Source organism: Octodon degus, unplaced genomic scaffold (assembly GCF_000260255.1).
Source record: "Octodon degus isolate 3935 unplaced genomic scaffold, OctDeg1.0 scaffold00123, whole genome shotgun sequence".
Taxonomy (NCBI): Eukaryota; Metazoa; Chordata; class Mammalia; order Rodentia; family Octodontidae; genus Octodon; species Octodon degus.
The window spans coordinates 5,061,228-5,088,176 of record NW_004524699.1 but is presented as its reverse complement, the minus strand read 5'-3'; the positions used below and the strand labels follow the sequence as shown (position 1 = coordinate 5,088,176).

Genomic DNA, 26,949 nt, shown 5'->3' with positions numbered 1-26,949 from the left:
TCAGGAGGCCCCTGAGTGCTGGTGGGGTGCTGGCAGAGGCCATGGCTGGCCTCCTTGGGCACATGCTTCCTGGCCTCGGGCCTCGCATCTGAAGCCTTGGCGGGCGCACGTGGCTGGCCCCAACCTTGGCTGTCTCTCGGGTCTTTCTTCCCAAGGCCGCCCCAGTGCTGGGTGGAGTCTGGCGCCGGACGGGCCTAGCCACGCCCTTGGCTCTGCCGGACTCCCTTGCAGTCCTGAGCAGGTCTGTGCTTCCAAGCCTCAGTTTGCCCACTTGTGAAAGCAGAGCGCTGGGTGAGGTGATCGGAGGCGTCAGAGCCCTCTACTGGGCCCGTGCAGACGCAGCCTTGGGAATACAAACCAGAACTCTGCGTTTGTAACGTGGGGCTTCCCAGGGCTGCCTGCGGAAATGCCCTTCTGGGGGGCTGGCCGGGAAGCAGGGGATGAGCCCGGAGCCGTTTTAGCGCCTGCGATCTAGGAATTGCTTAGATGCCAAACCCTGGCGCTGGTGCGCCATCACGGTGCCTGCCCAGCGTGTGGGAGGCCCGGTTCCGGCCCGAGCAAGCTGGCCGGAGCTCACACCGGGAGGAGGGCCATACAGAAGGTCACAGGAGCCCGGACACGGCTCCCACAGCTGGAACCGCTTGCACAACAAAACAAATAACGGCAGGGGTGCGTTAGAACGCAGGGAATAAGTAACTACAACTCCACGCGGACCTAAGGAGATGATCCAGTGAATAAATAGTTGGGGTAAGGGGACGATGCGTGCTTGCAGAATTTTAAATAATCAGTGTGGAGGGAACGAAGGAAGACAAAGGCAGTGTTTGAACGTCGAAGGAATGATCTCTGCAGGCGGACGGGTGCCAAGCTGAACACCAAGGAGGAGAGGCGGGTGTTTGCGTAGCCTCGGATGCCTCCTCCCGTGCGCGCCTCTGCTTGCTGGGCTGCTGCGTCCCCAGGTGCTCGCTAGCTCCCCCTGCAGGACGTGCGGCGCGGCTCCCTCTTGAGTGACTGCTGGGTCAGTGACCGCCTGGGCGGATTTGAGCGTGGCGGAGGCCGGGAGCGCCTTAACCACGGAGCAGTGGTCGCACTCCCTGCCGAGGTCACGCGGGCTTCGTGTCTCCGCGTGGGGTGATGCGAAAGACACTTCACCTCGGTGCATTTCCTCTGCAAACCCATTACCCCACTCTCATGAGAAGACACCGGACAGACAAGCCCAAAGCGAAAGAAAGGCTTTCTAAAATACACCCGAGCAGTGCTGTTCCTCAAGGTTTAAGATCCCGAGAGGCAAGGACAAGGCTAAGCTGCTAAGTTGCCTGAGCTGGGCTCAAGCTTGGGATCCTCCTGCCTCAGCTTCCCAGAGTGCTGGGATGGGATTACAGGCTCACACTACCAAGCCCAATTTAAAAACTTTTTTTTTGTTGTTGTTTGTTTTTTGGTCTGTTGAGACTGGGTCTCACTATGCAGTTCAGGCTGGCCTTGAACTCACTTGGTAGCCCAGGCTGGTCTCAAGCTTTCAGTGATCCTCCTGTCTCAGCCTCCCACGTGCTAGAATTACAGGTGTGTGCCACCATGCCCGGCCAAACATTTAAAAGCAATATTTAAATGTACTTCTAATTTTCCCGTGACGCTGGTCCACATTAGCCTTGCCGGGACCCCTGGCTATGTCCTTTCCAGGTGGTTCACATGTCCCTCTGGCTTGTCTCGTGTCCCTCCCAGATGTCGCCCAGGGACGTTTAACCTGCAGCCCCACAACCCGGCCGGCTGCAGCAGCTGCTTCTGCTTTGGCCACTCCAAGGCGTGCACGGTGGCGGGCGGATTCCAGGAGCACCACATCGTCTCCGACTTCCGCCGGGGTGAGCGGTGCCCAGCTGGGGAGAGGGCACTGGGAGCAGGACTGGGGCCCCCACAGGCTGGAGGGTGGGTGGGCTCGTGCCAGGGTGGCCTTGGCAGGCTGGTACACGGCACTCTGGGGGACTCAGGCCCAGTCCTCTGGCCCGCACTTATTGGCACCCGCTGCGTGCCAGGCACAGGCTGAGCTGTGGCACACACAGGTCCCCGAGGCCTCGGCAGGTGGATACGCCTGTCCCTGAGCCACAGGTTCTCGATTTGTTCACTGCACAGCCTTCTGGGAAGGTTCCGGAATGGGGGGGCACTGCTGCAGGAGCAGGCAGAGCTTGGGACTCTACATTAAATCAGAGCTAGTGTGTGGGCCCCTCGAGGACCCCACCTGTCCTCTGTCCCCAGGGGAGGAGCAGGGTGCCCCAGGGACAGAGCTTCCATGGCAGGTTCAGGGCGCCCAGACACGGGGCCAGCGCGCCCTCTGCTGGACACCATGCAGAATGCAGGACTCGGCCACCGATGGACCCGCTGTCCAAGGCCCTCCTGCCTCAGCCATCTGGAAGCCAGGGCTTCAGGTTGTCACAGAGTACTTCCCCAGGCCAGGCAGACCCGAGATCCTACTGCCCCCTCAGAGCTGGGCCCTAGCATCCCACACTCTCCACCTCGCACTGGGGAGCTTTGATTTGTGTCTGCTGTCTAGGAGCTGGGGCCTGGCGCGCCAGAGGCATGGAGGGCTCAGAGCACCCCGCAAGATGGAGCCCAGGGGGGGTCCTCCTGGGCTCAGAAGATGAGGAGCTTGCAGCCCCAGGTACCTGGCAGCCCAGGGCAGGGCAGACTGCCTGAGGTCAGGTCTGGAGCTGCTGGGTGTCATTGTTAATGACACAATGGAAAAGAACTCAGCCATAAAGAGAAGAGGTGGAGCTGGGCACGGTGGCGCACACCCATCATCCCAGCACTCGGGAGGCTGAGGCAGGAGGATCCCAAGTTGGATCCCAGCCTGGGCAATTCTCCTCTTATCGAGACCCTGCCTCAAATACAACTTGGGAAGGGCTGGGGGTGGAGCTCAGTGTGAAGGTGCTGGGCTCAGTCCACCATACCAGAAAGCAAGGAAAAGTTGGGGATGCACTGGCGCGGCTGAGTGTGGGCAGGGTGCCTGCCGTGTGTGCAGCCAGCCCGGAGCTCAGGCCTTGCCCCCGCTGCACTGGCTTCTGCTCACAGAGCTCACTTGCTAGTGAGCTGAGTGCAGCTGCCCAAGATCAAGCAGGGCGCCCGCAGGTCCTCAAAGCCTTCTATCTCCTCAGAGCTGTTCCTGGGAGACCAGCGGCTCAGCTACGGGCAGCCCCTCACGCTGACCTTCTGGGTGCCCTCCGGGGGCTCCCTGCCACCCGTGCAGCTGAGGCTGGAAGGGGCTGGCCTGGCACTGACTCTGAGGCCCTCTGGCCAGTCGGGTCCCCGGGAGGCCGGGCAGCCGGGGCCGGCGCAGCTCCACTTCCTGTAAGTGACCCCCGGATGTGCGGCCTGGACATGCTGTAGTGTGCCACGCGGCGTGCGTGGGTCCCCAGTTGCCCACGCGAGCCTCCCACATGCACGCCTCTCCCCGCAGCCTGCAGGAGATCTCCGAGGACGCTGCGCCCCCATTGCCCACCTTCCACTTCCAGCGGGCCCTCACCAACCTGACTGCTCTGTGCATCCGGACCAGTGGCCAAGGATCAGGCTCTTCCGGTCAGTGGTAACTGCGTGGCCCTGAGGATAGTGGGCTGGGCTGTGGCCTACAAGACTGTGTTGAGTCCCCACAGGACAGCCATAACTGTCCCCACTCTGGCAAGACGGGCTCTGCCTGGGTATTTTCTTTTCTTTGCCTGGGTATGTTTTTGAGACAGGGTCCCAATGTGTAGTCCAGGCTGGCCTTGAATTCACTGTGTAGCCTAGGCTGGCCTCCAGCTCTCAGAGATTCTCCTGCCTCAGCCTCCCAAGTGCTGAGATTATAGCCTTGCACAGTGTGCCCAGCTAGGTCTTGTAATCCATAAAAACAGCAGGCATGGTAGCTGAGGATAGAGTGGCGACTGGACCGGTGGGTTGGGGCAGGACAGAGCAGCCTGGTGTCCAGGGTGTGGTCCCCCACTTGGAAGGACACAGCTCTGCGGGTTTCCAGTAAGCATGGTTCCCCTGCTGGTCACTCTTGGTATTGCGCCTGAGTCACCCAGGAGCAGGTGTGGTTGTTTTTAACGGGCACAGAGGGGTCCAGGTTGTCACATCAGCCGGGTTTGCCACCTCCTCTTACCTGGGCCCTTGCAGTGGACAGAGTTAACCTCTGGTAGTTCCTGGCTGCACTAATTACTTACACATACTTTAAAAAGTCACTTCCTGGGCCGACCATATAGCTCAGCAGATTAAAGCACCTGCAAGCAGCTGCAGGGGTCTGCTGTGCCGGCCCCACCCCCGGGGCGCCCTGAGATGGCAACTGAGACTGGGCGTGGTGGCGCACACCTGTAACCCCAGCTCTTAGGAGGCTGTAAACAGGTGGATCACTGTGAGTCCAATCTAGTAGTGAGACCTTGAAAACCCTGTAGAACCTTTCCAAAAAAAAAAAAAAAAAGTCACTTGGTGCATTATACAGGATATACAAAAGGAAAGGAAATGGTATTTTTTTTTAACCCTATGAGCTGGGGTTGGTGACATGCTCCTGGGGACACTGAGCCCAGACAATCATGAGTTAAAGTCCCGAGTGGGCATCTTAGTGAGACTCCAGCCCACAAAATAAAAAGGGCAGGCATGCAGGTCAGCGCCTCCTGCATTCCATCGCCACTACTGCCCAAAAGGAAACCACTGCGTGAACTCAGAGGGCTGGGTTCGGGCGCGCCCGTGCTAGCGTCCATGAGGGGAGGGCCACGGTCCCTGCTGTGGTGAGTCAGCCGGGGCTCAGGAGAAGTGCGCGTGGAAGCTGTGGGTCCCCCAGCGGGCAGCGCAGTGCCGCTGTGAGTGGCAGGTGCCGGCGTGCAGCTGGGGCTAGGGCTGGGACACAAGTGGGATCCAAAGGTGTGGTGAGTGGTTACATTTTAAAAGATGTCATTGCAGTAGAAGACACGGTCACGAATCCCCTGCAGGATGCCTCTCCCCACTTGGAATGCACTAAAGCCATAGTTCTTGCCGCTTGCAGAAGCAGCTCTGGAAATCCTCTTTTGTGGGTGCCTTTCTAAGGTGTGACCAAAACTATGGTGACTGTTGCTGCCCAGCCCCACCTGACAGAGGGCAGCTCGAGCACGCGACGCTGTGGCCTCGTCCACATTATTAGAAGGATCTGGCACCGTGTGGCCTCCGGCTCCTCTCCAAAGTCAAAGTGACCATTGTTAGGGTTTTCAGGGTGGCAGAGAAGCAGAAGTAACAGAAAGGGAGAAGATTGTATTAGCTCCGAGGACGCAGAGAGGACTGATCACCGGGAGACGCGGGTCCTCTCCCCTGAGACAGGGAGGCTAAGATCTTATGGGCTTTTTCCAGGGACAGAATTTGAGGGACAGATTTGGCGATGACATACAAGGAGCTGATCGGGGGCTCCCTTGTGTGTGTGATATCCGGGACGGGGTGGCGGGGAGAGAAGGAGGACGCGGTCCTTGGGAAGGTAGCTGTTGTTTTTGGGATTAAGCCATGTGGAATCAGGGCCATGGTAATTTAGCAGCATGTACTCTGGCCAGAATCTATCAATCATGACAGGGAAACATTTCAAACCCATTCGGGGCACCGAGGCAGCCACAACAGCGCAACTATAGCCCCTCAAAAAGAAGAGTCAGGCCAGCGAGATAGCTCAGTAGACTAAGCGCCTGCCTAGGCAAGTGCAGGGACCGGGGTCCGACCCCCCGCACCACATGCTGCACCGGCCCTGCCCCCTGGGCACACTGAGCCATGACCGAGTCCGGGCGTGGTGGCGCATGCCTGTAACCCCAGCCCTGGGGAGGCTGAACACAGGAGGATCACTACTGGTCTGAGCTGTGTCATGAGACCCTGTACCAAATACATTAAAAAAAAAGAAAAGAAGACCCCAGAACTGCTGCAGGAAGTAGCAGGACGGTGGGGTGAGTGTGTCCAAAGCAAAGGGAAATAGATGAGAGGGATTCCTGGCAAAGTGGCTTCTGCTGTGACAGATTTTTAAATATACTCAGTTGCCCTACAGTTTGCTCGCCCTGATGTGTAAGCGTGTTGTGTGGGGACACTCACAGAGGGCAGCCAGGGTGGCTCATCCGACTGCCGTGCTCACAGTCCTGTGGCAAGCATTCCTTAGCCTCCGTGGTTTGGTTCTGTGGCTTCGCTAGAGAAGGGTGCTTGGCAGAGCGACTGCTCATTAGCGGGGAAGCCACAGTGCCAGGTGTCTGATGTCGCACTGGGTGGCACCGATCTAATCCTTCAGATCCCGTAAGTTTGTCGAGTCGAAGTCGTCACCTGACAGAGTTGCCAGGTCGTTGTCAGCTGGGGCCTTTACACACAACTACATCCTCAGCCCTTTATAAAAGTTGGAGAGCAGTTCTCACTGAGTTGCCATGGGTGGGCTTAAATTTGAAATCCTCCTGCCTCAGCCTCCCAGGTGCTGGGATCATGGGAGCATGTCACCACGCCTGGCTGTCTCAGATGTCCCCAGAGGCGTATTTCTGCCCTTGTGACACCCAGTAGGATGTTGGGAGGTTACAGAGACAAAGTTTCTACTCACTGCAAGTCAAAGTGTCTCTAGCCCCGTGCAGGTCCCTGCTGTCATGACAACCCAAGGCCAGTGGATTTCTGGATGATTCTGCTCCTGGGGAGCCTGTGGCTTAGCTGACAGCCATGCTCGGAGCCCCCTCTGCCTCGGAGTTGTGGTCTCACTGCATGTGCCCCCCTCCTTGTCAGCTCCCCAACAGCCCCCCACTTCCTCCTGTGCCCCGGAAATCACACTTTGCTCTTCCCAACACCTCTAGTCATTCCCTGTAATCCCAGTGCTCGGGAAGCTGAGGCAGGAGAATCGCTGTGAGTTCAAGGATGGCTGGGGCTACACAGAGTTCAAGGCCAGCCTGCACTACATAGCAAGATCCTGTCTCTAAACGACGCCCTCCCAAAAATATAGAAATTTGCTCGCACAGTGAAGTATGTTGGGGCTTCTTTCTTCTGTTAGCAGTTTCTCGGCCACTGCTCCTTGGCATCTTATAGAAAAGGTTGATTCTCTCTGCCCACTTCGTAGGAGTCCATGGCACAGATGCCTGCGGGAGGGTCCAGCGGGCCCCCATGCCTGGCTCACAGGAGGGATGCACAGGGCCACAGGAGGGGGACCTACCTGGTGCCTGCATCGCACATGCGTGTCTTCACAACAACACCCTGGGGGAGAAACATTAGGCAAGGAACACGCATCTTGGATGTCGGGAGAAGCTGCCAAGGCTCCCCTCAGAAAGGCTGTCCCCGGCTCTGCTGTGATGAGTGGCAGCGTCTGCCCGCCATCTGCCAGCCGCACTCGCAGAGCCTTCATTTTAATATTTTGCCCAGAGTTGACAGTTGGTCTGTGCATGTGTGTGTGCATGTGTGTGGGTGCCTGTGTGTGTGTGTGTGTGCACATGTGTACCTATGTGTGTATGCTGGTGTGTTTGTGTGCGCATGTATGTGCATGTGTATGCCTGTGTGTGCATGTGTTTGTATGTACATGTGTGTGCATATGTGCACATGTGTACCTTGCATGCATGCATGTATGTGTGCTCACATGTATGTGCCTGTGTGTGCGTGTGCTCAAGCACATGTGCTTGGAAAGGCTGGTCTGATGGGCACCTCTGCCCCTGGGTACCGGCAGCAGTTCCTGCCACTCCGCATTCCCACAACCACACAGGGCTGTTTTCCCCCAAATGTGGTCAGATTTATTTTCAAAATGAGCACATTGTTGTCTACTTGGATAGAAAATGTTCGTTTTCCTTGCAAATAGGAAATTTCACTGTCATTTCTATGTCAATTAGCTTCTTTTCAATTGAAATCCTCCCATTAAAAGAAACACTGAAATTATTGTGGTGTTACATTCGTTAGTGTCAATTCCTTTTAAGTCCCTTAAAACCTTAGGAGGGCTGGCCAGATAGCTCAGTAGATTAAAGTGCCTACTTAGTTCATCCCTGGCCTGCTGCTGTGCTGGCCCCACCCCAGGGCGAGCTGAGACAGACATTGATTTGGACTGAGCGTCATGGTGGGTGTCTGTAATCCCAGCACCTGGGAGGCTGAAAAACAGGAAGGATTATTATGAGTCCAATCTGTGTAGTGAAACCCTGTAGACCCTGTACTAAATACGCTTAAAAAAAAAAAAAAAAATCAGGAAATACACTTTAAACTTTGTCCAGAGAGAGCACCCGGCTAAGGGCAGGCCCTGTGAGTTCCCCACTCCCCAGTCCTCCACCATAATGGGTCTTCTTTTCTTTTTTTCTGAGACAGGATCACACCATGTAATCCAGGTTGGCCTCAAACTCATGGGGATCCTGCTGCCTCAGCCTCCTGAATGCTGGGATCACAGGCATGTGCCGCCACACCAATATATAATTTTTTTAAAAATGTGTTTGGTACAGGGTCTACAGAGTCTCACTATGTAGATCGGTCTCATGGTGATTCTCCTGTTTTCAACCTCCCAAGTGCAGGGATTACAGGTGTGCGCCACCACACCCAGTCCACTCACCATCTCAGCGCGCCCCAGGGGCAGGGCTGGCACAGCATGCCAGGGATTGAACCCTGGCCGCTGCGCTCTGCCTAAGCAGGCACTTTAGTCTGCTGAGCTATCTGACCAACCCTATAATTGGTTTTCAAGACGTTTTCCAGTCTGGGGTCTGGGGATGCTTCTTTGTTACCTGAGTTGATGTATCTTTAGTAACCCAGGACAATGGACACTTCCCCATGAGACTGTCACCCACCTCCGTTGGTGGTGCGGGTGGAACTCAGGGCCTCGCGGGCGCTGCGGAGGTGCGTCACCACTGGCTGGGTGTGAATGAAACGCACGATAGTATTTAAATCTAAAGAAACGGTTCGCAGTAAAAGGCTCTGATCGTGACGTCTCGCCGCTGTCTGCAGCTGCTCTGGGTCCCCTTTCCTGAGGGTCTGAGCTGCCTGCTAGGGCTGCCTCGATGTCCTGACCAGTCATTTCGACTTTGGGGAGGAGCCTGAAGTCACATGGTGCCAGATCCAGCGAATAAGGTGGACGAGGACGCAGCGTGGCGCTCTGAGCCGCCTTTCCGTGGAATGGTGCCCAGCGGCGGCACTCACGGCAGTTTTTATGACACCGCACAAGGGGAAAGATTTTCAGGGGGTTCATGGGCGTGTGCCTTTTACTGTATCCGAGTTTTAAAAATTTCAACAATTGCCACATTTTTTATCATACCTCATCCACCTCAGGCCCCCTCCCCGGTTCTTGTTCTGTAAATCTGACTGTTCAAGAAAAATCCCAGCCGCCTCTAGATGTGGCCTGTCACCCTGTGGAAGGGACAGGAATACTTGCGAGTCATGTTCTCAACTGCCGTCTCTCCTCGCCCTGCAGGCCAGGCACTCCTGAGTGAGGTGCGGCTCACGACTGCTCGGGCCCAGCAGGGACTGTCCCCGCCAGCCACCTGGGTGGAGAGTTGCTCCTGTCCCCAGGGCTACACGGGCCAGTTCTGCGAATCCTGTGCTCCGGGATACAAGAGGGAGACCCTGCGGGGGGGTCCATATGCCAGCTGTGTCCCCTGCACCTGTAATCAGCATGGCACCTGTGACCCCAGAACAGGTGAGTCCCTGACACCCCACACGTGGCCACCCGGGCTGCAGCAAGCACTGCACAGGCCCACGTGGGGCAGCCTGGCATGCATCCCAGGGGCACTCGGCCATGCTCAGGCCCCTGCCAGGGCATCTCCTAGCTTAATTACGTAGCCACTGGAAGCTGCACATCAGCTCTGTGCGGAGGAACGTGTGTGCATTGGTGAGCCCTCCAGCCAGCCACCCCGGGCTGTCTGTCCTCATGCCCACCCCTTCTCTGGATGAGTCTCTTCTTCCAGGAGCTCCGTGAAGACCTCAGGGACCCTGCCAGACATTCATGGTGCAGAAAGGCAGAAGCTGCCAGGCACAGTGAGGCACACCTGCAAATGCAGCACTTGGATAAGCTTTTTTTCTTTTTCTTTTCTTTTTTCTTTCTTTTTCTTTTTTTGCATGTAGTGCAGGGTCTACAGGGTCTCACTACACAGATCGGACTCGTAGCGATTCTCCTATTTTCATCTTCCCAAGCGCTGGGATTACAGTTGCGTCCCACCATGCCCAGTCTCAGTGGCCCTCTCAGCACGCCCTGGGGGCGGGGCTGTCACAGCAAGCAGGGGAATCTAACCTCTGACCCCTGTGTCTGCCTAAGCCGGCACTTTAATCCGCTGAGCTATCTGGCAGGCCCTAAATGCAGCACTTGAGAGGCTGAGGAAGGAGGATTGCCATGTGTCTACGGCCAGCCTGAACTGCAGCCTATTTCAAGAACAAACAAAAATAAAGGGCAGAGACATTCCTGTGACAGGTGACCACAGCAGGAGGACATTCACAGAGCCACACGAGGGACAGCAGCTCCCGGGTGTCAGCCTGGAGCCACAAACATGCCAGCCTCACCTCTTGGCGGCTGGTGGACGGGAAAGTCACTGTCCTTCCTGAGCTGACCTGCTTCCTGTGCGGTGGGACAGGGATCTCTGCACAGTTCCAGGCCCTGAAACAACAGCCCGTTCACCCTGAAGCTCAGTGTCACTAACTGGGCGAGCCCCGGGGTCTGCCCTGGGGAAGCGCAGTGACCAAAGTCCTTACCTGAGGTCACCGGGAAGTAGCAAATAACATCACCAGCCCACTGCTCAAGCATCGCACCACACTGTTGACTCCTGCACCATTATTGTCCCATCCTGGAGAGGGACCTGAGGTTCAGTGAGTGCCATAGGCCACCTCCCGCTCTCCTGCCCGCCCAGAACAACTGCTCACTTCCGGCTTCCCATAGCAGAGCACACAGGGAGACCGGGCTCAGGTCACGCAGGCCCCAGGTGCTGAAGGGGCTGGACGTGGGCCTACACACCCACCCTCGGCCCTAAGGCAGGTGGTGCTGGGCACCGAGGAACATGGATGTCCTTGCTTCCTCTGCCCTTGGCAGGCATCACCAATCTAACCCAGATGAGGCTTCCCTATCCTCCCATGCCGACCCCAGGCAGACCCTATTGAGGAAGCAGAGTTCTCTCACGGGATGGGACCAGTGTGCCTCCCCGAGCTTTGCCAAGGCTTCCTGCAGAGCATGGACACATCCTCATCTGTGATGGGGCAGAGCAGCCACCACTGCTCAGGCTAGAGCCAGGAGCCTCTACGTGCTGCCCACTGCCTGTCTCAGCACAGTCAGGACAGCCCCAGGTGTCCATGGACCCCACACAGGGTGAACCTCTGCATGGGGATGCCAAGGTTGTGCAGCTCTGTGCCTCCTTTCAGGTGAGTCCCTCTGCCTTGAGGTCCCTTGACTAAGAGGACACAGGAAGCAGGGTGGCAATACCCACTTGTCATCCTAGCTACTTGGGAAGCTGAGGCAGGAGAATTGCAATGGCCAGGCCACCCTGGGTAACTTCGACCCTGTCTCTGAACAAAAAACAGGAAGGACTGGGGAGGTAGATCAGGTAGAACACCTCTGGGTTTGATCCCTGGTGTCACAAAAAAGAAAAACGATGCTGGCTGTGCCTTCAGGTGGTTTGGAGGCAGCTCTGGAATGCGAGCCAGCAGTGAGCACAGAGATGCTGGCGACCTGTGCCCGGGAGTTGGGGGCAGAGGGAGTCAGGGGTGGGGGCACTATGAGCACGCGGCCTGCCTGAGCCCGGACAGAGCCCTTTGAGGTCGGTGCCACCGTGATTCCCACTTTCTGGGTGAGAACATCGCGGTGAGAGCTATGGACGGCTCGCTAGTAGTGGCTTTGGACCTGGGGTGTTTGCGTCCCCTGCCCCACGCCTGCCTGGGAGGAACTGCGTGGCCTCTTTGCAGGATACCCACCCTCTCACGTCCAGGGCTCTGGCCAGTGGGTGTTTTCTTGCCCCTCAGGGACCTGCCTGTGTGACCACCACACCGAGGGCCCATCCTGTGAGCGCTGCTTGCCAGGTTTCTATGGCAACCCCTTCTCAGGCCAAGCCAACGACTGCAAGCCCTGTCCCTGTCCTGGCCAGTCGGCCTGCACCACCATGCCAGGGAGTGACGGTGAGGTGGTGTGTACACACTGCCCCCCGGGCCAGAGAGGTGAGTGCCACCGGCCCTGGGCTTGCCCCAGGCCTGATTCTACCCAGGCCCCAGGGTTGGGTCCCAGCCTTGGGGTGTGGCCGGTGGGGGAAATCCCAGCTTAGGGGTGGCAGGGATGACTTCCAGGGACACTTGAGTCCCCTAGTCAAAGCCACAGCCCAGCGAGGGGTGCTGTCACAGCCCGGGGTACATTCCCATGAGTTCTGAAAATGCCATGCTGCATCCTGGCCTGGTGCAGCCAGGTGTCACGGCTTCAGATAGAGCCCGAGGGCCTGTAGCCCTGAAGGGTTCCCTGGGAAATTTTGACCCGCGGCAAAGGTGGAAAAGCTGGGACCTAAACTTACAGCTTTCAAGCTGGGCGTGGGGCCGCTTGCCTGAGGCAGAGGATCCCTGGAGCTGTCAGCCTGGCCTACACAGTGAGACCCTATCTCAAAACACCAAAAAAATCTTTCAGCTTTTTAAAAAAATGCCATCAAGGGCCACAGAGATAGCGAGATCGCTCAGCAGTCAGCGGCTGCCCAGCAAGTACAAGGACCCACATTCGATCGCCAGCTCCGCATGCTGTGCCAGCCCTGCCCCAGCGGCGCATGCCTGTAACCCCAGGGCTGGGGAGCCTAAAACAGGAGGATCACTATGATTCCAAGTTGCATCGTGAGACCCTGTACCAAATACATAAAGTTTTGTGTATTTTTTTTTTTTTTAAATGCCATTAGATAGCGTGTGAGGGAGACCTCCCTGCCCTCCAAATTCCCAGCACTGCCCCCTTTCTCATTCCTGCTGCAGGACTCTGGACTCTCCATGACATCTGATTTTTTTTTTTTTAATAGCTTTTGGGATATTCACATGCTCAACAATTCACCCACTTACAGCACGCAATTAAGTGGCTTTTTTATATTACGTTATTAATTTTTCATTGTGGTAAAATATGCGATATAAAATCCTCGGCTTTCACCATCATTTTGCTGCGTGTTCCTCTCCCTCGCCCCAGGCAGAGCCTCTACCCCATTAACTGATGCAGCCGCTTCCTCCCCGCCTCCACCCCTGCTCCTGCCCCTGCCCTGTGACAGCGCTGTCCTTTCTTTCACGCTCTCCCGGAAGCAGGCTCCTGCTGCATCCTCCTGTGTCTGGCTGGACTCGTTAGCTAACGCGTTAATATTATCCCTTAGTTAATGCAGACTGATCAGGTCTGAAGTCTCCCAAATGAGCAGAGAGTGAAGCCTTAAATACAGGAGCCAGGGGTGTGATGTTAGGGCTCCAGGAGGATCAAAACCACCCTCTCACAGAATTCGAGATTCTCTGGGGGCTAAGACCAAGATCTCACAGAGGTTTGCTTCCTATGAGCATGCCGTCTGCACACGGGGGCCTCGGCCTGGGGCAGACTCACAAGTAAACGTGGAAGCCAGCTGGTCAATTTCAGCCTGCTCAGCGCTGGCTTCATCGTGGTCTCCATCAACTAGCCTTGCTGCAGCCAGTCTGCCCGCATTCCAAAGCCCTGCTTCCCAGGGGGCCTTTCTAAAAGCAGGTCCCCAGGGCCCTCCAGCCGCAGAGGACAAGGCAGGGCAGCCTGCCCCCTGCCCCAGAACCAGAACCAGAACCAGAACCAGAACTAGGTCCCCAGCATTGGGGAAACCAGGGATTGAACTCTGGCTCCTGCGCTTGCCAGGCAAGTGCTTATTCCACTGAGCCATCTCCCCGGCCTGCTTTTTTTGTCTTTTTGAGACAGTTTTATTGTGCAGTTCAGCCTGGCCTTGAACTCACTTTGCAGCCCAGGCTGGTCTCAGGCTCTCCCCAATCCTCCTGCCTCGGCCTTGGCCGCCCAAGCGCTGGGATTGCAGGCATGCGTCACCTCACCTGGCTATCCCCAGGGCTTTTTATCTTGAGACAGGCCCTTGCTAAGTCTCTAAATTGCCCAGACTAGGCTCTGACTTGCAATCCTCCTAGAAGGCTGGGCTTAGAGGCCTGTGCCGCTGCACCCAGCTGACAACCACTATTTTTTAAACTATGAAATTAGAAAAAAAAAAATTTAAAAAAAAATGAAATTAGTATGTGCTCATCACAGGGGAAGCGTGCAAATACCATTCTCTGGCCACTCTGGGTTCCACGGCTATATTTGGGTCTCTGGATCCCCAAACAGCTGCTTCCCAGGGACACATACAGAGGGGGTGTGATTGCCAAGGAGGGCGATGTCCACTTTTGTGCCCTTGGTGTCCTCCTGGGCCTCCTGGCTACCACCTTGCCAAAGCCTCCTCACATCCCAGCTCTCTGTGGTTCAAGATGTCCGACCCCGGAGCAGCCCAAGGCAGGATGGAAGGGGGACACCGAGTGTCCAGGGGAGCACAGAGGTAAAGGGGCCAGAAAGTGGGTGACAGGAAGGACAGGGATGGATGGAGACCACAGAGAAGCTGATGGTAAAGTCATGGTCAAATGATCGAGATGATGGTGGCGGAGGGTAAGGTCATGACCAAGGTGACGACAGGAGGAGGCGGGCAGCAGTGGCCCTGATGATGGAGAGGATGACCGTGGGAGGGGCAAGATGGCAGCGGGGGCCGGGCATGGTGGCAGCGCACACCTGTAGTCCCAGCACTGGGCAGGCTGAGGCTTGAGGAGCGCCCTAAGTTTGAAGCCAGTCTGAGCTCCAAAGTGAGACCCCATCTCAAAAGACAAAATGAAGAGAAAAGAAACAACTGCCCTGAGCTGTCTCTGTGGTCCCGGTAGGCGCTGCGGATGGGAGCCTAGAGTTCAGGGTGGCACTGCAGCTTGCCGCAGACCACACGGCCAGGGAGCAGCAGGCAAGAACCTGGCCCAGGGGCTCCCTCTGCCCCAGGGAGGCCTGGGCAAGGCCTGCCTCGCCAACACTGCTCACCCCCGCCCTTCTGCACAGGGCGGCGCTGCGAGAGCTGTGACGATGGCTTCTTTGGGGACCCGCTGGGGCTCTCTGGAGCCCCCCTGCCCTGCCGCCGGTGCCAGTGCAGTGGGAACGTGGATCCGAACGCCGTGGGCAACTGTGACCCCCTCTCTGGCCGCTGCCTGCGCTGCCTGCGCAACACGACCGGGGAGCACTGTGAGCGGTGTCGCGAAGGCTTCTACAGCAGCGCCCTGGCCCTGCGGCCAGCGGACAAGTGCACGCGTGAGTGTCTGCCGCCTGCACCCACCAGTAGGGCCAGCGGGGCCCTGTGTCCTACGCTGGCTGAGGTGCACAGAGGGGGCCGAGGAGTCCTTAGTCCAGCTTCACCCTCTCCCCTCCTTCTCTCCACAGAGCAGGGCCTTGCCCTTCTTCAGGGTCCCTTTCAGCCCCTACATCTTAGAAACTTAGAAACAGGGAGTTCAGGTCTCAGCTAGGGGCCCAGTAAGTTGTTCAGTTTAAGTTCAAATTTGAGATCCTCCTGCCTCAGCCTCCTAGAGTGCTGGGATTCCAGCCCTGTGCCACCTCCACTGTTTCCCCAACAACAGAGCAAATGGCTGAGGCCTGAGCCCTTTCCCTGAGGAGCTCATTAAGCATAATCTCTGGGGCTCCCCCTGTTTATCAACCTCCTCAGGATGCCCTGTTGTGGACCTCCCTACATTATTCCCTGACACCCTGCCCTGCTCTCTCCACAGCCTGCAGCTGCAGCCCGGGGGGCTCTGTCAGTGAGCAGACGCCCTGCGACTCAGCCACCGGCCAGTGTGCCTGCCTGCCCCACGTGACTGGCAGAGACTGCAGCCTCTGCAGCCCTGGCTTCTATGACCTCCAGCCAGGCAGAGGCTGCCGCAGGTGGGCGGTGGGGCTGCAGCAGGCTGTGACCTCTCCAGGGCACATTTGTCCCCTGAACCGATTACTTGGTGGGGTATTCCATGGGGCCAGGGCTCCCTTGGGCCCTGCGGAGGCTGGGCTGGGAGTGACCTGGACAGCCTCAGACCTGTCCCTGCCCCTGTTACAGCTGTGCATGTCACCCGCTGGGCTCCCAGGGGAATCAGTGCCACCCTGGGACCGGGCAGTGCCACTGCCGCCCCGGTGTTGCAGGCCTGGCCTGTGACAGATGTCAGCCAGGTTTCTTTGGCTTCTCCATCAGGGGCTGCCGAGGTAAGCAAGCCAAGCCCAGAGTCCACAGGGAACAAGGGCGGGGGCCAAGGTCCCCCTGCAAGACGGCCATGGTGCTGGAGAGGGGATGGCAGACGCCTGGGTGGGGGTCTGCACGTGGACAGAGAAATGGAGCACAGGACACTGTGGGGAGGAGTGGCAGGTCCCAGTAGCGGCTTTGGACCGTGTCCCTGGAGCTATTGTTAATCCCTGTGTGTCTGGGCTTACTGCGTCACTTCTGTGAGCCTCAGTTTCCCCAGTCATTGGTTGGGCTGCACTGGCAGTTCCTGTTCCCTTAGGCCCTGGTTCTGATTGGCATCTGAAGAGAAGGGCTCAGGAATCTGCCTAAGACCGCCCCAGCATCCAGGGGTACCAGACCTGGGGGTGCGGGGCTGGGGACTGTGCAGGTAGAGCCCACGTATGCACCATTGCTGACCCCCAGCTTGCAGGTGCTCCCTGCTGGGCGCCGCCCAGGCCCAGTGCCACGAGAACAGCACATGTGTGTGCCGGCCCGGCTTCGTGGGCTACAAGTGTGACCGCTGCCAGGACAACTTCTTTCCTGCAGCAGGCGGCACACACTGCCAGGAGTGCCCGCCCTGCTACAGCCTGGTGAAGGAGGAGGTGAGCTTGCTTGGCCTCGGCCCTGGCCCTCCATTCCATGCCCCTATGTGTGCTGGCTCTACGTTGGGCACTGGGAACTCACAGCGACTCTCCTGCTTCAGCCTCCCAAACACTGGCGTGACAGACATGTGCCACCACATGTAGAATTCAAGTAGAATTTTGAGGATCGAGGTGGGTGGGTGGTGTGGAGTGAGGAGCTGGGGTGCTGGGGTTGGCCCAGCAGGATCCCCTCTCCGAGCCTCACTCATTTTGCACCAAGGCAGGGGCAGCCTCAGTGACCCCCTGCTCCCTCCCACTTCAACCCTGCAGCCCCTTGCTGGCCACAGTGGGGCTCCCAGGCACGTGGTAGACAGAGAAGTGGCCTGTGCTGAGCATGGGGTTCCCTTCCCCCAGGCACGCGGGCCGCCCTGTAAGTACAGCTGCTGAGCCTTATACAGGACAGCAAGCTTACTGGCACCATGAGCGTAAATAAATGCTCAGCTTTTCCCGGTTTTGCTCCCAGCTGGGTTCAGGTCAGATTTTGCCATCAAAGCTGGGTATGGAGGCACATAAGCTGGGTATGGTATGCCTATAATCTCAGCATGCAGGAGCCTGAGACAGGAGGAACTCCATAAATTTGAGGCTACATAGTGAGGCTTTGTCTCAAAAATATAGAAGAGGTGTTGGGGAGATAGCCCAGAGAATAAATGCTTGCCTGGCAAGCGCAAGGGCCTGGAGGCTGGGGCAGGAGGAATGTCCCAAGGCTTGGGAGGCTGAAAACAGGAGAATCAGTATGAGTCTGAATATGTAGTGAGACTCTGTAGACCTTATAGACCCTGTCCTAAATACATTTTTAAAAAGCCCCAGCCCCCCACCCCCCAAAAAAAAACAAAAAAAAAAACCAAACTAGGACCTCTGCATTGAGGTCTGGTATAGAACTTGAAGAAGAAAACCCAAAGGGCAGGCCGGCCTGCCCTGCAGAAACCAGGTGTGACACCAGGTGGGACTCACCAATCCTCCACACATTTCCTTCCCTGTCCCCACAGGTAGCCAAGCTGAAGGCCAGGCTGACCTTGATGGAGGGGTGGCTGCAGGGGTCTGACTGTGGCAGTCCCTGGGGTCCACTAGACATTCTGCTGGAAGACACCCCCCGGGGGGACGGCTACCAAGGTCGCCACCTGCTGCCAGGTACAGAGCAGGGCGGGTGGGCTGCAGCCTTCTGCCTGCTCTCGTGGGGTACAGTCCTGTCTCTCTTGGGCCTCTCCTGGGGGTCCCTGGTCCACTCACCTCTGTCCTGTCCCCAGGCAGCCCTTGCCAGTTCTCCTGCACGCCCTCACTCTGCACGCTGGGCGGCCCTGTCCAGGTGCTGAATGGGCAGAGGCCTGTCCCTCTGTGTGTTCTTGACCTCGGTCCCTCTGTGTGTTCCCAGCACCCTGCGTGGTACCTAGAAAATAACAAGTAACTAAGGGAAAAGGAGGTGTGTCCCCAAAGCCAGGTGGAACGTGGCTCTGGGATGCAGAAAGGGCGAGACCGCTGAAAGTGAAGGGGTTGTTTTGTGAACTTGTGTGTTCAGAAGCACGCAAGAGCGAGCTGGGCACATGGTACCTGACACGCACAATTTAAAGGAAGAGAGGTCTATTTTTGGCTCGTGTTTCAGGCCATGGTTGGCTGGTCCACAGCAGGACTGCATGGCAGAAACAAGGGGCTCACGTGTGGGGCACAGGAAGTAGCAAGGAGCCAAACCCTTCCAGATCCCGCCCCCAACGAGCAGGCCCCACCCCACAGAAGGCCACGCCCAAATGACCAGACCACGCCCGTTGGCCCGCCTTTCGCAACCAGGCCCTGCCTCCTAGCAGCAAATCCGCTCTAAACCCATAATCCAGAAGCCCCACAGATAAACACATGAGGCTCTTGGGGGACATCTAGGTATAAACCTAATAGAGATATCGAAGAGAGGAGATCTGCTGGCACATCTTAGGTGCCCACATGTGAACCTCATTGGGAATTATAGAGCTGACCTGGGCAGGAGTTCTTGCTGTCCTAACTCCCAGAATTGCTTGTTGTGGCTCTAAGCAGGCTTGGGTCCTTTGCAATCCCTCATGCATGACCAACTTGCTGTGTGGGACCCAGGGTCTTCATTAACCTTCTCACAGGCTCACCCTTTCCATCTGTAGAATGGGCAAATTCTTCTTTGGGATGTACTGTTGGTGCCCAGGGAGCCCGGGCTTGGGGACATTCATGTGGCATCTTCCCTGCTCTGTGACTCCAGACCGTGGGCTTCCTGCAGGGGCACGGGAAGCCCTCCTGGGGCAGCTGACCGGCCTTGAAGGTGCTGTGAAGTCCACCCAGGAGCAGCTGCAGGTGCTGAGAGAGGCCGCTGGCTGTGCCCAGGCTGCAGCCCAGAAGACCTGTGCCCAGCTGGCTGAGCTGGGGTCAACCCTGGAGTCTGCACAAGACGAGATTCTTCACGCAACTAGCATGCTCACATCTCTGGTACCAGGGGCCCCCTCTCCCGTTGAGCCTGGTTTGGGTCTATACCCCAGCTAGTGTCACCTAGTCACTTAAGCCTGCCTCCCCTCTACGAGAGGCTGGGGGGTGTCATCTGCACATTGGGGGTCTCACAGTGCTGCCTCCACACAAGGCACAGGAGGTGGCAGGCAATGACACCAGTAATTCTCTGTTTAGGGGCTCCACACCCCGGATGTTTACTCAACTAGCTTTGTGCATTTATAAAATTACCAGCAGTAGCTGGGTGTGGTGTTGTGCACCTGTAATCCTAGCACTCAGGAGGCTGAGGCAGGATTGCTGCAAGTTCGAGGCCAGCCTGGGCTGCCTAGTGAGAGAACCAGGAACTTGCCGGTGCGGTCCGCCTCTGCACCTAATTTAGCGGGTGTGGCCCTTGCCTTCCAGACTGGCCTCAGGTTCCTCTCTTCTCTAAAGGTGGTTCTCCAGGATGGGCCAGGACAGCCCTCCAACTGGAGCCGTCTGGCCACAGAGGCCCGTGCCCTCGCCAGGAGGTGAGTGAACCCCACAGCCCAGGGATGGGGTGGGGTCAGCCCTTCCCAGGGTGTCCAGGCTCAGGGTCTGCCCCAATGTTCCCACCCAGGAGTTGGGGTCAGGTGAGTCCAGAGCTGCCCCGTGCGTAGCCCTTGTCACCACGGGAAGGAGGGGTTCACAGGGGGAGCATGGGCAGAGGTGAGGCGCACAGAGCTTGCTCCGCTGAAAACGTCCGAATGTCGGATGCCTTTTTGTTTGGTAACAGTTTTACTGAGATGCAACTCACATACTGTTTGATTCAGTGGTTTCGGTGTAGTCAGAGTCCACAAGCATGACAGTCAGTGTTAGGACACTGATCTCCAGGACCAGCCTCTGCCCTTGTTTATCTATCACACCTCGCTTTTCTTCAGCCTCCTCAGCTGCTGGCCGCCAAGTACCTGCTTTTTGTCTCTATTGGTTTCCTTTTCGTGGCCAGCGTAGAGTCCTACCATACACAGTGTGCTCCAAATAAACATTTTGTTTGTATTTTAGGGAAGGGTCTACAGGGTGTTCAGGGTCTCACTACTAGATTGGACTCGTAGTGATCCGCCTGTTTACAGCCTCCCAAGAGCTGGGATTACAGGTGCGCGCCACCATGCCCAGTCTCAACTGCCATCTCAGCACACCCTGGGGGCAGGGCCAGCATGGCAGGCCCGGGATCAAACTCCTGGCTCCTGTGCCTGCTTGCAGGCGCTTTAATCCGCTGAGCTATTTGGCTACCTTCAAATAAACATGCTAAAGCATAGGACTGGTGGCAGCATTCTCCTTTAGCCCCACAGACCTTAGCTTCATTTTGTAGACAAGGAAACGGACTCAGACACAGCCTGAAAGTGCCGGTGCCAGACTTTCACCCCGGCTGCCTTGGCCACTCCCTCTGTGCCCTCTGCATCAGGGTGACCACATAACACACCGCTAAGCTGAGGTGCTTTCGTGTGTGATGAAAGGATGCACATAGCTCATCGGTAGCAGGAACGGGTTGGTCCCAGGCTGCAGTCCGTGTCCCCACCCCCGCAGGTGGACAGGTAGAGAGCAGTGGGGTGAGCTCAGGCCCGGCCCCTCCGCAGCAGCACTTGCTGATGGCTGGGCTGTGACCCACACAGCCACAGGGACACTGCTGCTGAGATCGAAGCTGCCGTGCGTCGTGCCCTGCTGGCCTCCAACACCAGCTATGCGCTCCTGTGGCGGCTGGTGGATGGCGGCGTGGCCCTGGAGACCCAGCACAAGCTGGAGGACAGGTGAGACTCCCCAGTGTGGGCGGGCGTGGCCTGGGCTCCAGGAGCTGCCCAAGAAAGGCTGCCGACCGTCCAAGGCGCTCTGCACGTCCGCCCACTCCCGCCGGACGCCTGGACAGCGGTAGGGACAGGCTAGGGGCTCTGCCCCACTCCGCAGGCCATTGTGGCCTCTGTTTCCTCCCAGGTACCTAGAGGTCCAGGCGGCCCAGAGGGCGCTGGGCATGGCTGTGGCCCGGGAGCTTCCCAAAGCCAGGAGGGTGCTGGCTTCCGTGCAGGACGGCGTTGACAGTGCAGCCCCGCGCCTGGCCTTCCTGGCCACCCCTGGAGCCCCGGTCAGTTGGTATCCTCGGAGTGCCATGCAGGTGGGGTGGGGCCATGGGGCAGAGGAGTTACAGGCAGGAGGAGAGGTGCCCACCCGTGGGGCTCAGCAGGGCGTGGGCTCAGCGATCCTGGCTGCTGACTGACAGTAACATCCGGGTGCAGCTTCTGTCCATTCTAGTAACATTAGCAAGGACACCGGGTGGGCGTGGGAGGAAGTCCCAGCTCCGCTCCTGAGCTATGACCTCAGCCAAGCACTTCCCTTCCCTGGGCCTCGTGACGTGGACCTGTCACGTGGACCTCACCTACGAGGTTATGTGAGGGCTGAGTCCTTGGGGCTGGAGAGGACTCAGGGGCCCCTCTGCGCCTGGAACTCAGCTGGTCAGCTGTCTGCGTGTGATCCTGGGAGTCTAAGCTCAGACACTGAGCGATGACAAGGAATAAACTGACCAATAAGCTGGCCAGGGTGTTGCTCAGCGGCACAGCGTGTGCTTAGCAGGCACCAGGCACCGGCTTGTGCTCACAGCTTGGGCACGGGTGAGGGCACAGGTACACACATACACATGTATACACATGCACACACACTCAGAAAAGGCAGCGGGTCTGTACAGCACACTCAGGATGCCGCCTGACCCCAGCCTCCCCACAGCCTCCCCAGTCTCAGGCCATGGACCTGGACCTCAAAGTGTGGGCCCTGGAGCAGAAGGTGGCATCGAGAGAGCACGTGGCCAGCAAGGCTGCCGGGGCCCTCCAGGCCTCTGCCCAGGCAGCACGGCAGAAGATGGAGCCCCTCACGCAGGTCAGAGCTTGACCTTCAGCTGGGGCCCCGGGGGAGCTCTGGGGGTAGGGGTTGCAGGACGGGGAGGGGCAGGAAGTAGCTTGGAGACAGCTCAGGAGGGAATCCCAGCATCCTGAGAAGGAAGTGAGAGGAGAGCAGGTAGACAGAGGTCAGATCTGCCCACCACTGCCCTCAGTGTCAGTTACAGTTGGAATGGGTGTGCTGTTTGTGTTCCTTGCAGATGGGGGAGAGGGTTCACACTGAGCTACATCCCTAGCCCTTTTTATTTTATTTTATTCTACTTTATTTTATTTTGAGACAGTCACTGTTTTCTGAGGACTCACTATATAGTTAAGGCTCACTTTGAACTCACTATGTATCCCAGGCTAACTTTGAATTTATGGCGATTCTCCTGGCTCAGCCTCCTGAGTATCGGGGTGACTGCGTATACCACCATTCCCAGCTTCTTTTTATTTTTTCATTTTTCTTTCTTTATTTTTATTATTTTTCATTTTGAAACAAAGTCACGCTCTCTTGCCTGGGCTGAGCTTAGATTAGGGCCCTCCTGTCTCAGCCTCCCGGAGCGCTGGGATGCCAGGCGGGTCACTGGGCCTGGCTGAGCTTCCCTCCTGCCGTCCTCAGTTGCTGTCCCAGCCGTTCAGTGAGCGGCTGCTGTGAGCCGGCCCTGAGCGGTGCTGAGCCCTGCAGCCGGCCTCCCGTGTCCAGAAGGGGAGATGGCGCTAAGTGATCGGAAGTTCAGGAACCGAGGCATGGTAGGGTTCAGCTGGGCAGCTACTGCCAAGCTACTGAAGTACAAAAGACCTCTTTAAGATGATTTTTGAGAAAAACTTTTCCCTTGCGAACAATTTCAGACTTACAGAGGGTGACAAAGACAGCACAGAGACGCCCACCCCCATCCCTGCACAGATTCCCCTTGGGCTGGCCTTTCAGCCACCATAGTGCAGGGGTTGGAGTCTGGACTCAGGACCTAAGTGGCATCCTGCAAAGTGACAGTGATGGCTTTGTCTGGGTGCCAGCTTCATCTTCCTGCCCAGCCGCTTGGCCCAGGGCCTGGCACCCCATGGAGCTTGACCATGTTGGGTCCCTGTGATAAGGCCTGCGGATCTGCCCTAAACACCCTGGTCCACGTTGAAGAGGGATAACTCCCTGGGCTTCCCTGAGAGCCACATCCCACAGGGCCAGACCTGAGGACAGCACTCAGCCTCCCAGGCGCTGACCTTGCGGGTGTGTGGCAGCAGAGCTGGCTCAGGTTGGCCACTCCACAGCCAGCAGCAGCCCTGTGCAGAATGTCGCCACAGATGTCTCCTTCTCCTGCTGTGCCTGAGCTCTGAGATTCCTCAGAGGAGATTCTCCAGAGCTGCTATGAGGCCAGGGTCTCCCTGGAAGACATGGGGTTTAACAGTTGTGTAATGAGACCGCCCGGTGCTCCTGGTAACCGGTGTGTGTCAGTGTTGGGGCCCTGGTGATGTTTCAGCCTCATCGGTGTGGGCTTGGGACCCACCTGAGCCCTCCAAGTAGCTGCCCCACCTCTCTCCTCTTTCTCTCAGCTACGCCTAAAGGCGACAGCTGCCCTGGCCCAGGCTTCCTTGTCTGTCCAGGCTGCCTCAATGACTGTGACAGGAGCCAAGGCCCTGCTGGCTGACCTTCAAGGTACGTGTGCCCTGCTGGGCCCTTGTCCCGGGCTACATGAACCTGATAGCCACCCACCCTGCCAGGCCCAGTGCAAAGCCGAAGCCCTGTCCCCTGGTCCCCAGAACCTCACACATGTCTCCTAGATCTCCATATCCCTGCTTCCTGGCACAGCCCATGTGACTGTCCCAAGTGGCTCCACACAGAGCCCTTAGGACAAGGGGAGGGAATCAGATGCCACTGGCCCTCCACTTCCGATCTGATCCACTCTGACAGGGGTCAGGTTCCTGGGGCAAATACTGCTGCCCTGGGCCAGGTTGAGCTGGGACCATGGGGAGGTGACCAAGTTTCTCTTTAGAAGGGGGTGTGGGATGACATCAGGCCAGGCCCCTTTGGAGTGTCAGGAAAATGGGGCCAGGAGTTCCTGGCTCACAGGTGGGTAGACTCAGGAAAGGACTGCTGCTCAACCCCGATGGAGCTGAGTAGGGACAGAAACCTGCAAGTCTCGCTCCTGGGCCGCCTCTTACAGGTTCTGCAGTACTGCCCTCTGGGCCCCAGAGAGGCCACCTTGCCCTTCCCCGGGCTTTTTAGCCAATGAGCTACAAGGACAGGAGCAAACCTAAGCCCAGGTGACCCTTGGGGTCTGAGGTCAAGAGCCAGGACTCTGCTGGCCGTGGCCCATGCCCCACACCTGTCCTCCCCATGTGGCTGCAGGCCTCTCCTGGCCATGGCCCATGCCCCACACCTGTCCTCCCCATGTGGCTGCAGGCCTCTCCTGGCCGTGGCCCATGCCCCACACCTGCCCTCCCCATGTGGCTACAGGCATGGACCCAACCTTCTGGGGCAGACAGTGAGGCTCAGAGCCCCATCTCCAGGTTCTCCAGTGGCCCAAAGTCCCAGTCCCAGCTGGTGCCTGTGTACCTAGGCTAACATTTAGGAACATCAGTCAGTGATGCACAGTGGTGGAATAGGATGGGGCTAGAGCTCTAGGTCCATGTAGGTCTTGACGCCATCTGCTTCCAGTCCAGCAGGCCGCTTGCTCCCATGGACGGTGTCGCCTCTTGCTGCTGTCTGGTTCTTAGAGTTCTGCACACTGGATGCAAATCTGTCTCTTGGCCTGCTGCAGAATTCACACAGACCCCAGCTTCATGCCTCACCCGAGCCCCTTCTCCCATTTACAGCCCATTTCAAACTCCCCCTCCTGCCGCATTTAGGAAAATGCACAAGTTGGACATGTGCCAGCTGCCCCTGGTCTCCAAGGCTCTGCCAGCCTCTGCCAAGGGGTGTGGGTTAAATAAGCTTAGGCAATGCTTCAAGCAGGCACATTCTGTTAAGGCCTTGAAGGGCACACTTCCAAATATTCAAGGCCCTTAGCCAGGCATGGTGGGGCACACCTGTCTTCCAGCACTCAGAGGCTGAGGCAGAAGGATCACAACTTCTAGCCCAGCCTGGGCAACTTAGCAATTTTAGGGAGACTCTGTCTCAAAATACAAAATAGGAAGTGCTGGGAAGGTAGCTCAGTGCAAAAACGAAACAGAACCCCCCCAGAGCTGAACAGATGGTGCCGGCCCTGCAGATCCCCACCCCTGCACTGGCCAGGTCCTGGTGGCCGACCTTGTGATTTCCTGACTTAAAGTGATATCACAATGTCACATGCATCTTTCACTCCACCAAGCAGTGTGCCTTGCTCCTTTTTGTTTCCTGTAAGCCCAGGAGGGCGCCACACCGTCTCAGGCATCCCGAACCTCATTCACACTGCCCAGGGCCTGGGGCTGACCAGGCACCACCTGTGACTGGGTGGCGGGCTATCCGGGTGTCAACCTCGTTCTTTGATAGCCTTGGCCGCTCTGCAGGAATGAAGCTGCGATTTCCTCGGCCCAAGGACCAGGCCACGCTGTGGAGGACAGCAAGCATGGTCAGGGACCGGCTCCTGGCAGACACCAGAAGGAGGACCCAGCAAGCAGAGAGAATGCTGGGAAATGCGGCATCGCTCTCCTCCAGCGCCAGGAAGAAGAGCAGAGAAGCAGAGCTGTTGGCCAAGGACAGCGCCAAGGTCAGGACCACGGTTATGCAACAACGGCTTCCCTCCCTCTGAGCCAGTGGCAGGGACAGATAAGGCCGCCTTCTGGGGGGCAGACTCTGCCCAGGCAGATCTGCTCCTTTCCTGGTCCAGGATGGAATATTGCACACTTCCAAAGGCCAGTGCGTCCTCCACGCTGGGCTGGCAGCTTCACCTGGGTGACCTTGTTGATTCCTCACAAGACAGGTGTCGCCGCAATTCCCGTGGCATGTGGTGAGGGCCCTGAGGCCCAGCTAGCCTCAGAATTAAGTCACAGCCAGGGGTGGTGGCCCATGCCTATGATCCCTGCCCTGGGGAGGCCGAGGCAGGAGCATGGCTGCGAGGCCAGTCTTTCTGCATAGTGAGCTCGAAGTCAGCCTGAAGTGCACCGTGATAGGTTCCAGCCCCAGTACGAATTGCTGAAACCATCATGGTGGTCATCTAATATGGCTGAAGCCCTTAAAACGAAAGCCCATCTTCCCAAGACCACCTCCCGCCTTCTTCTCCAGCTCAGCCCAGGGTGCGATTTCCTCTCACCCTTCCCACCACCTCAAGGAAGCCCCCCAGCCAGCTCCCCCAGGTATATCTAAACATCCCCTTCCCGCTCCACCTCTGACAGAGGGCCATGAAAGCCTCAGCCTCCCTTTGTTCTGCTGCAGAGAGTTTCTCGTCTTCCCCACATTCTCTCGGTGTCCTCAGAGATTGTGAAGCCCCTTTCCCCTTTTCCTTCTGCCTGTTTCTCTGCTGTACCGGATGCCTGAAAAAACCTATCATATAGCAGACCCTGTTCCCAAAAGACAAAACAAAACATCCGGGAGGGTAGCTCAGTGGCATAAGCACCTGCCTGGCCAGTGCAAGGTCCTGAGTTCAATCCCTGGTACCCCCAAAAAGAAAAGAAGATACACACACACACACACACACACACACACACACACACGGATAGAATTAAGCTCCACTTTAGCTGGATATGGTAGCATCCTTAATTCTTATAATCCCAGCACTCAGGAGGCTGAGGCAGGAAAATTGCCACAAGTTCTAGGCCAGCGCGGACTGTATAGTTGGCTCAGAGGAAAAACCAAAACCGAAATAAATAAAACAAAGAATTCAGTCCCAAGACTGGGACTGAACTTGTCCTAAACTCACTCCTGGG

General features: G+C 57.4%; 1 protein-coding gene across 1 annotated transcript in view; it reads left to right on the top strand.

Annotated features, from left to right (window-relative positions):
* The window catches only part of Lamc3 (laminin subunit gamma 3), a gene marked incomplete at its 5' end in the record, with an annotated part of 50,680 nt that overhangs the window by 19,768 nt on the left and 3,963 nt on the right, over positions 1-26,949 (top strand). Inside the window, 18 exons of the mRNA XM_023700252.1 lie at positions 1,717-1,853; positions 2,540-2,647; positions 3,141-3,333; positions 3,443-3,561; positions 9,350-9,574; positions 11,878-12,069; positions 14,951-15,196; positions 15,667-15,820; positions 15,987-16,129; positions 16,569-16,747; positions 17,773-17,914; positions 19,014-19,219; positions 19,667-19,743; positions 20,863-20,997; positions 21,179-21,326; positions 21,962-22,111; positions 23,659-23,761; positions 25,594-25,793. Coding sequence (XP_023556020.1) covers positions 1,717-1,853; positions 2,540-2,647; positions 3,141-3,333; positions 3,443-3,561; positions 9,350-9,574; positions 11,878-12,069; positions 14,951-15,196; positions 15,667-15,820; positions 15,987-16,129; positions 16,569-16,747; positions 17,773-17,914; positions 19,014-19,219; positions 19,667-19,743; positions 20,863-20,997; positions 21,179-21,326; positions 21,962-22,111; positions 23,659-23,761; positions 25,594-25,793 — 2,857 coding nt within the window. The remainder of the gene's footprint in view (positions 1-1,716; positions 1,854-2,539; positions 2,648-3,140; positions 3,334-3,442; positions 3,562-9,349; positions 9,575-11,877; positions 12,070-14,950; positions 15,197-15,666; positions 15,821-15,986; positions 16,130-16,568; positions 16,748-17,772; positions 17,915-19,013; positions 19,220-19,666; positions 19,744-20,862; positions 20,998-21,178; positions 21,327-21,961; positions 22,112-23,658; positions 23,762-25,593; positions 25,794-26,949) is intronic.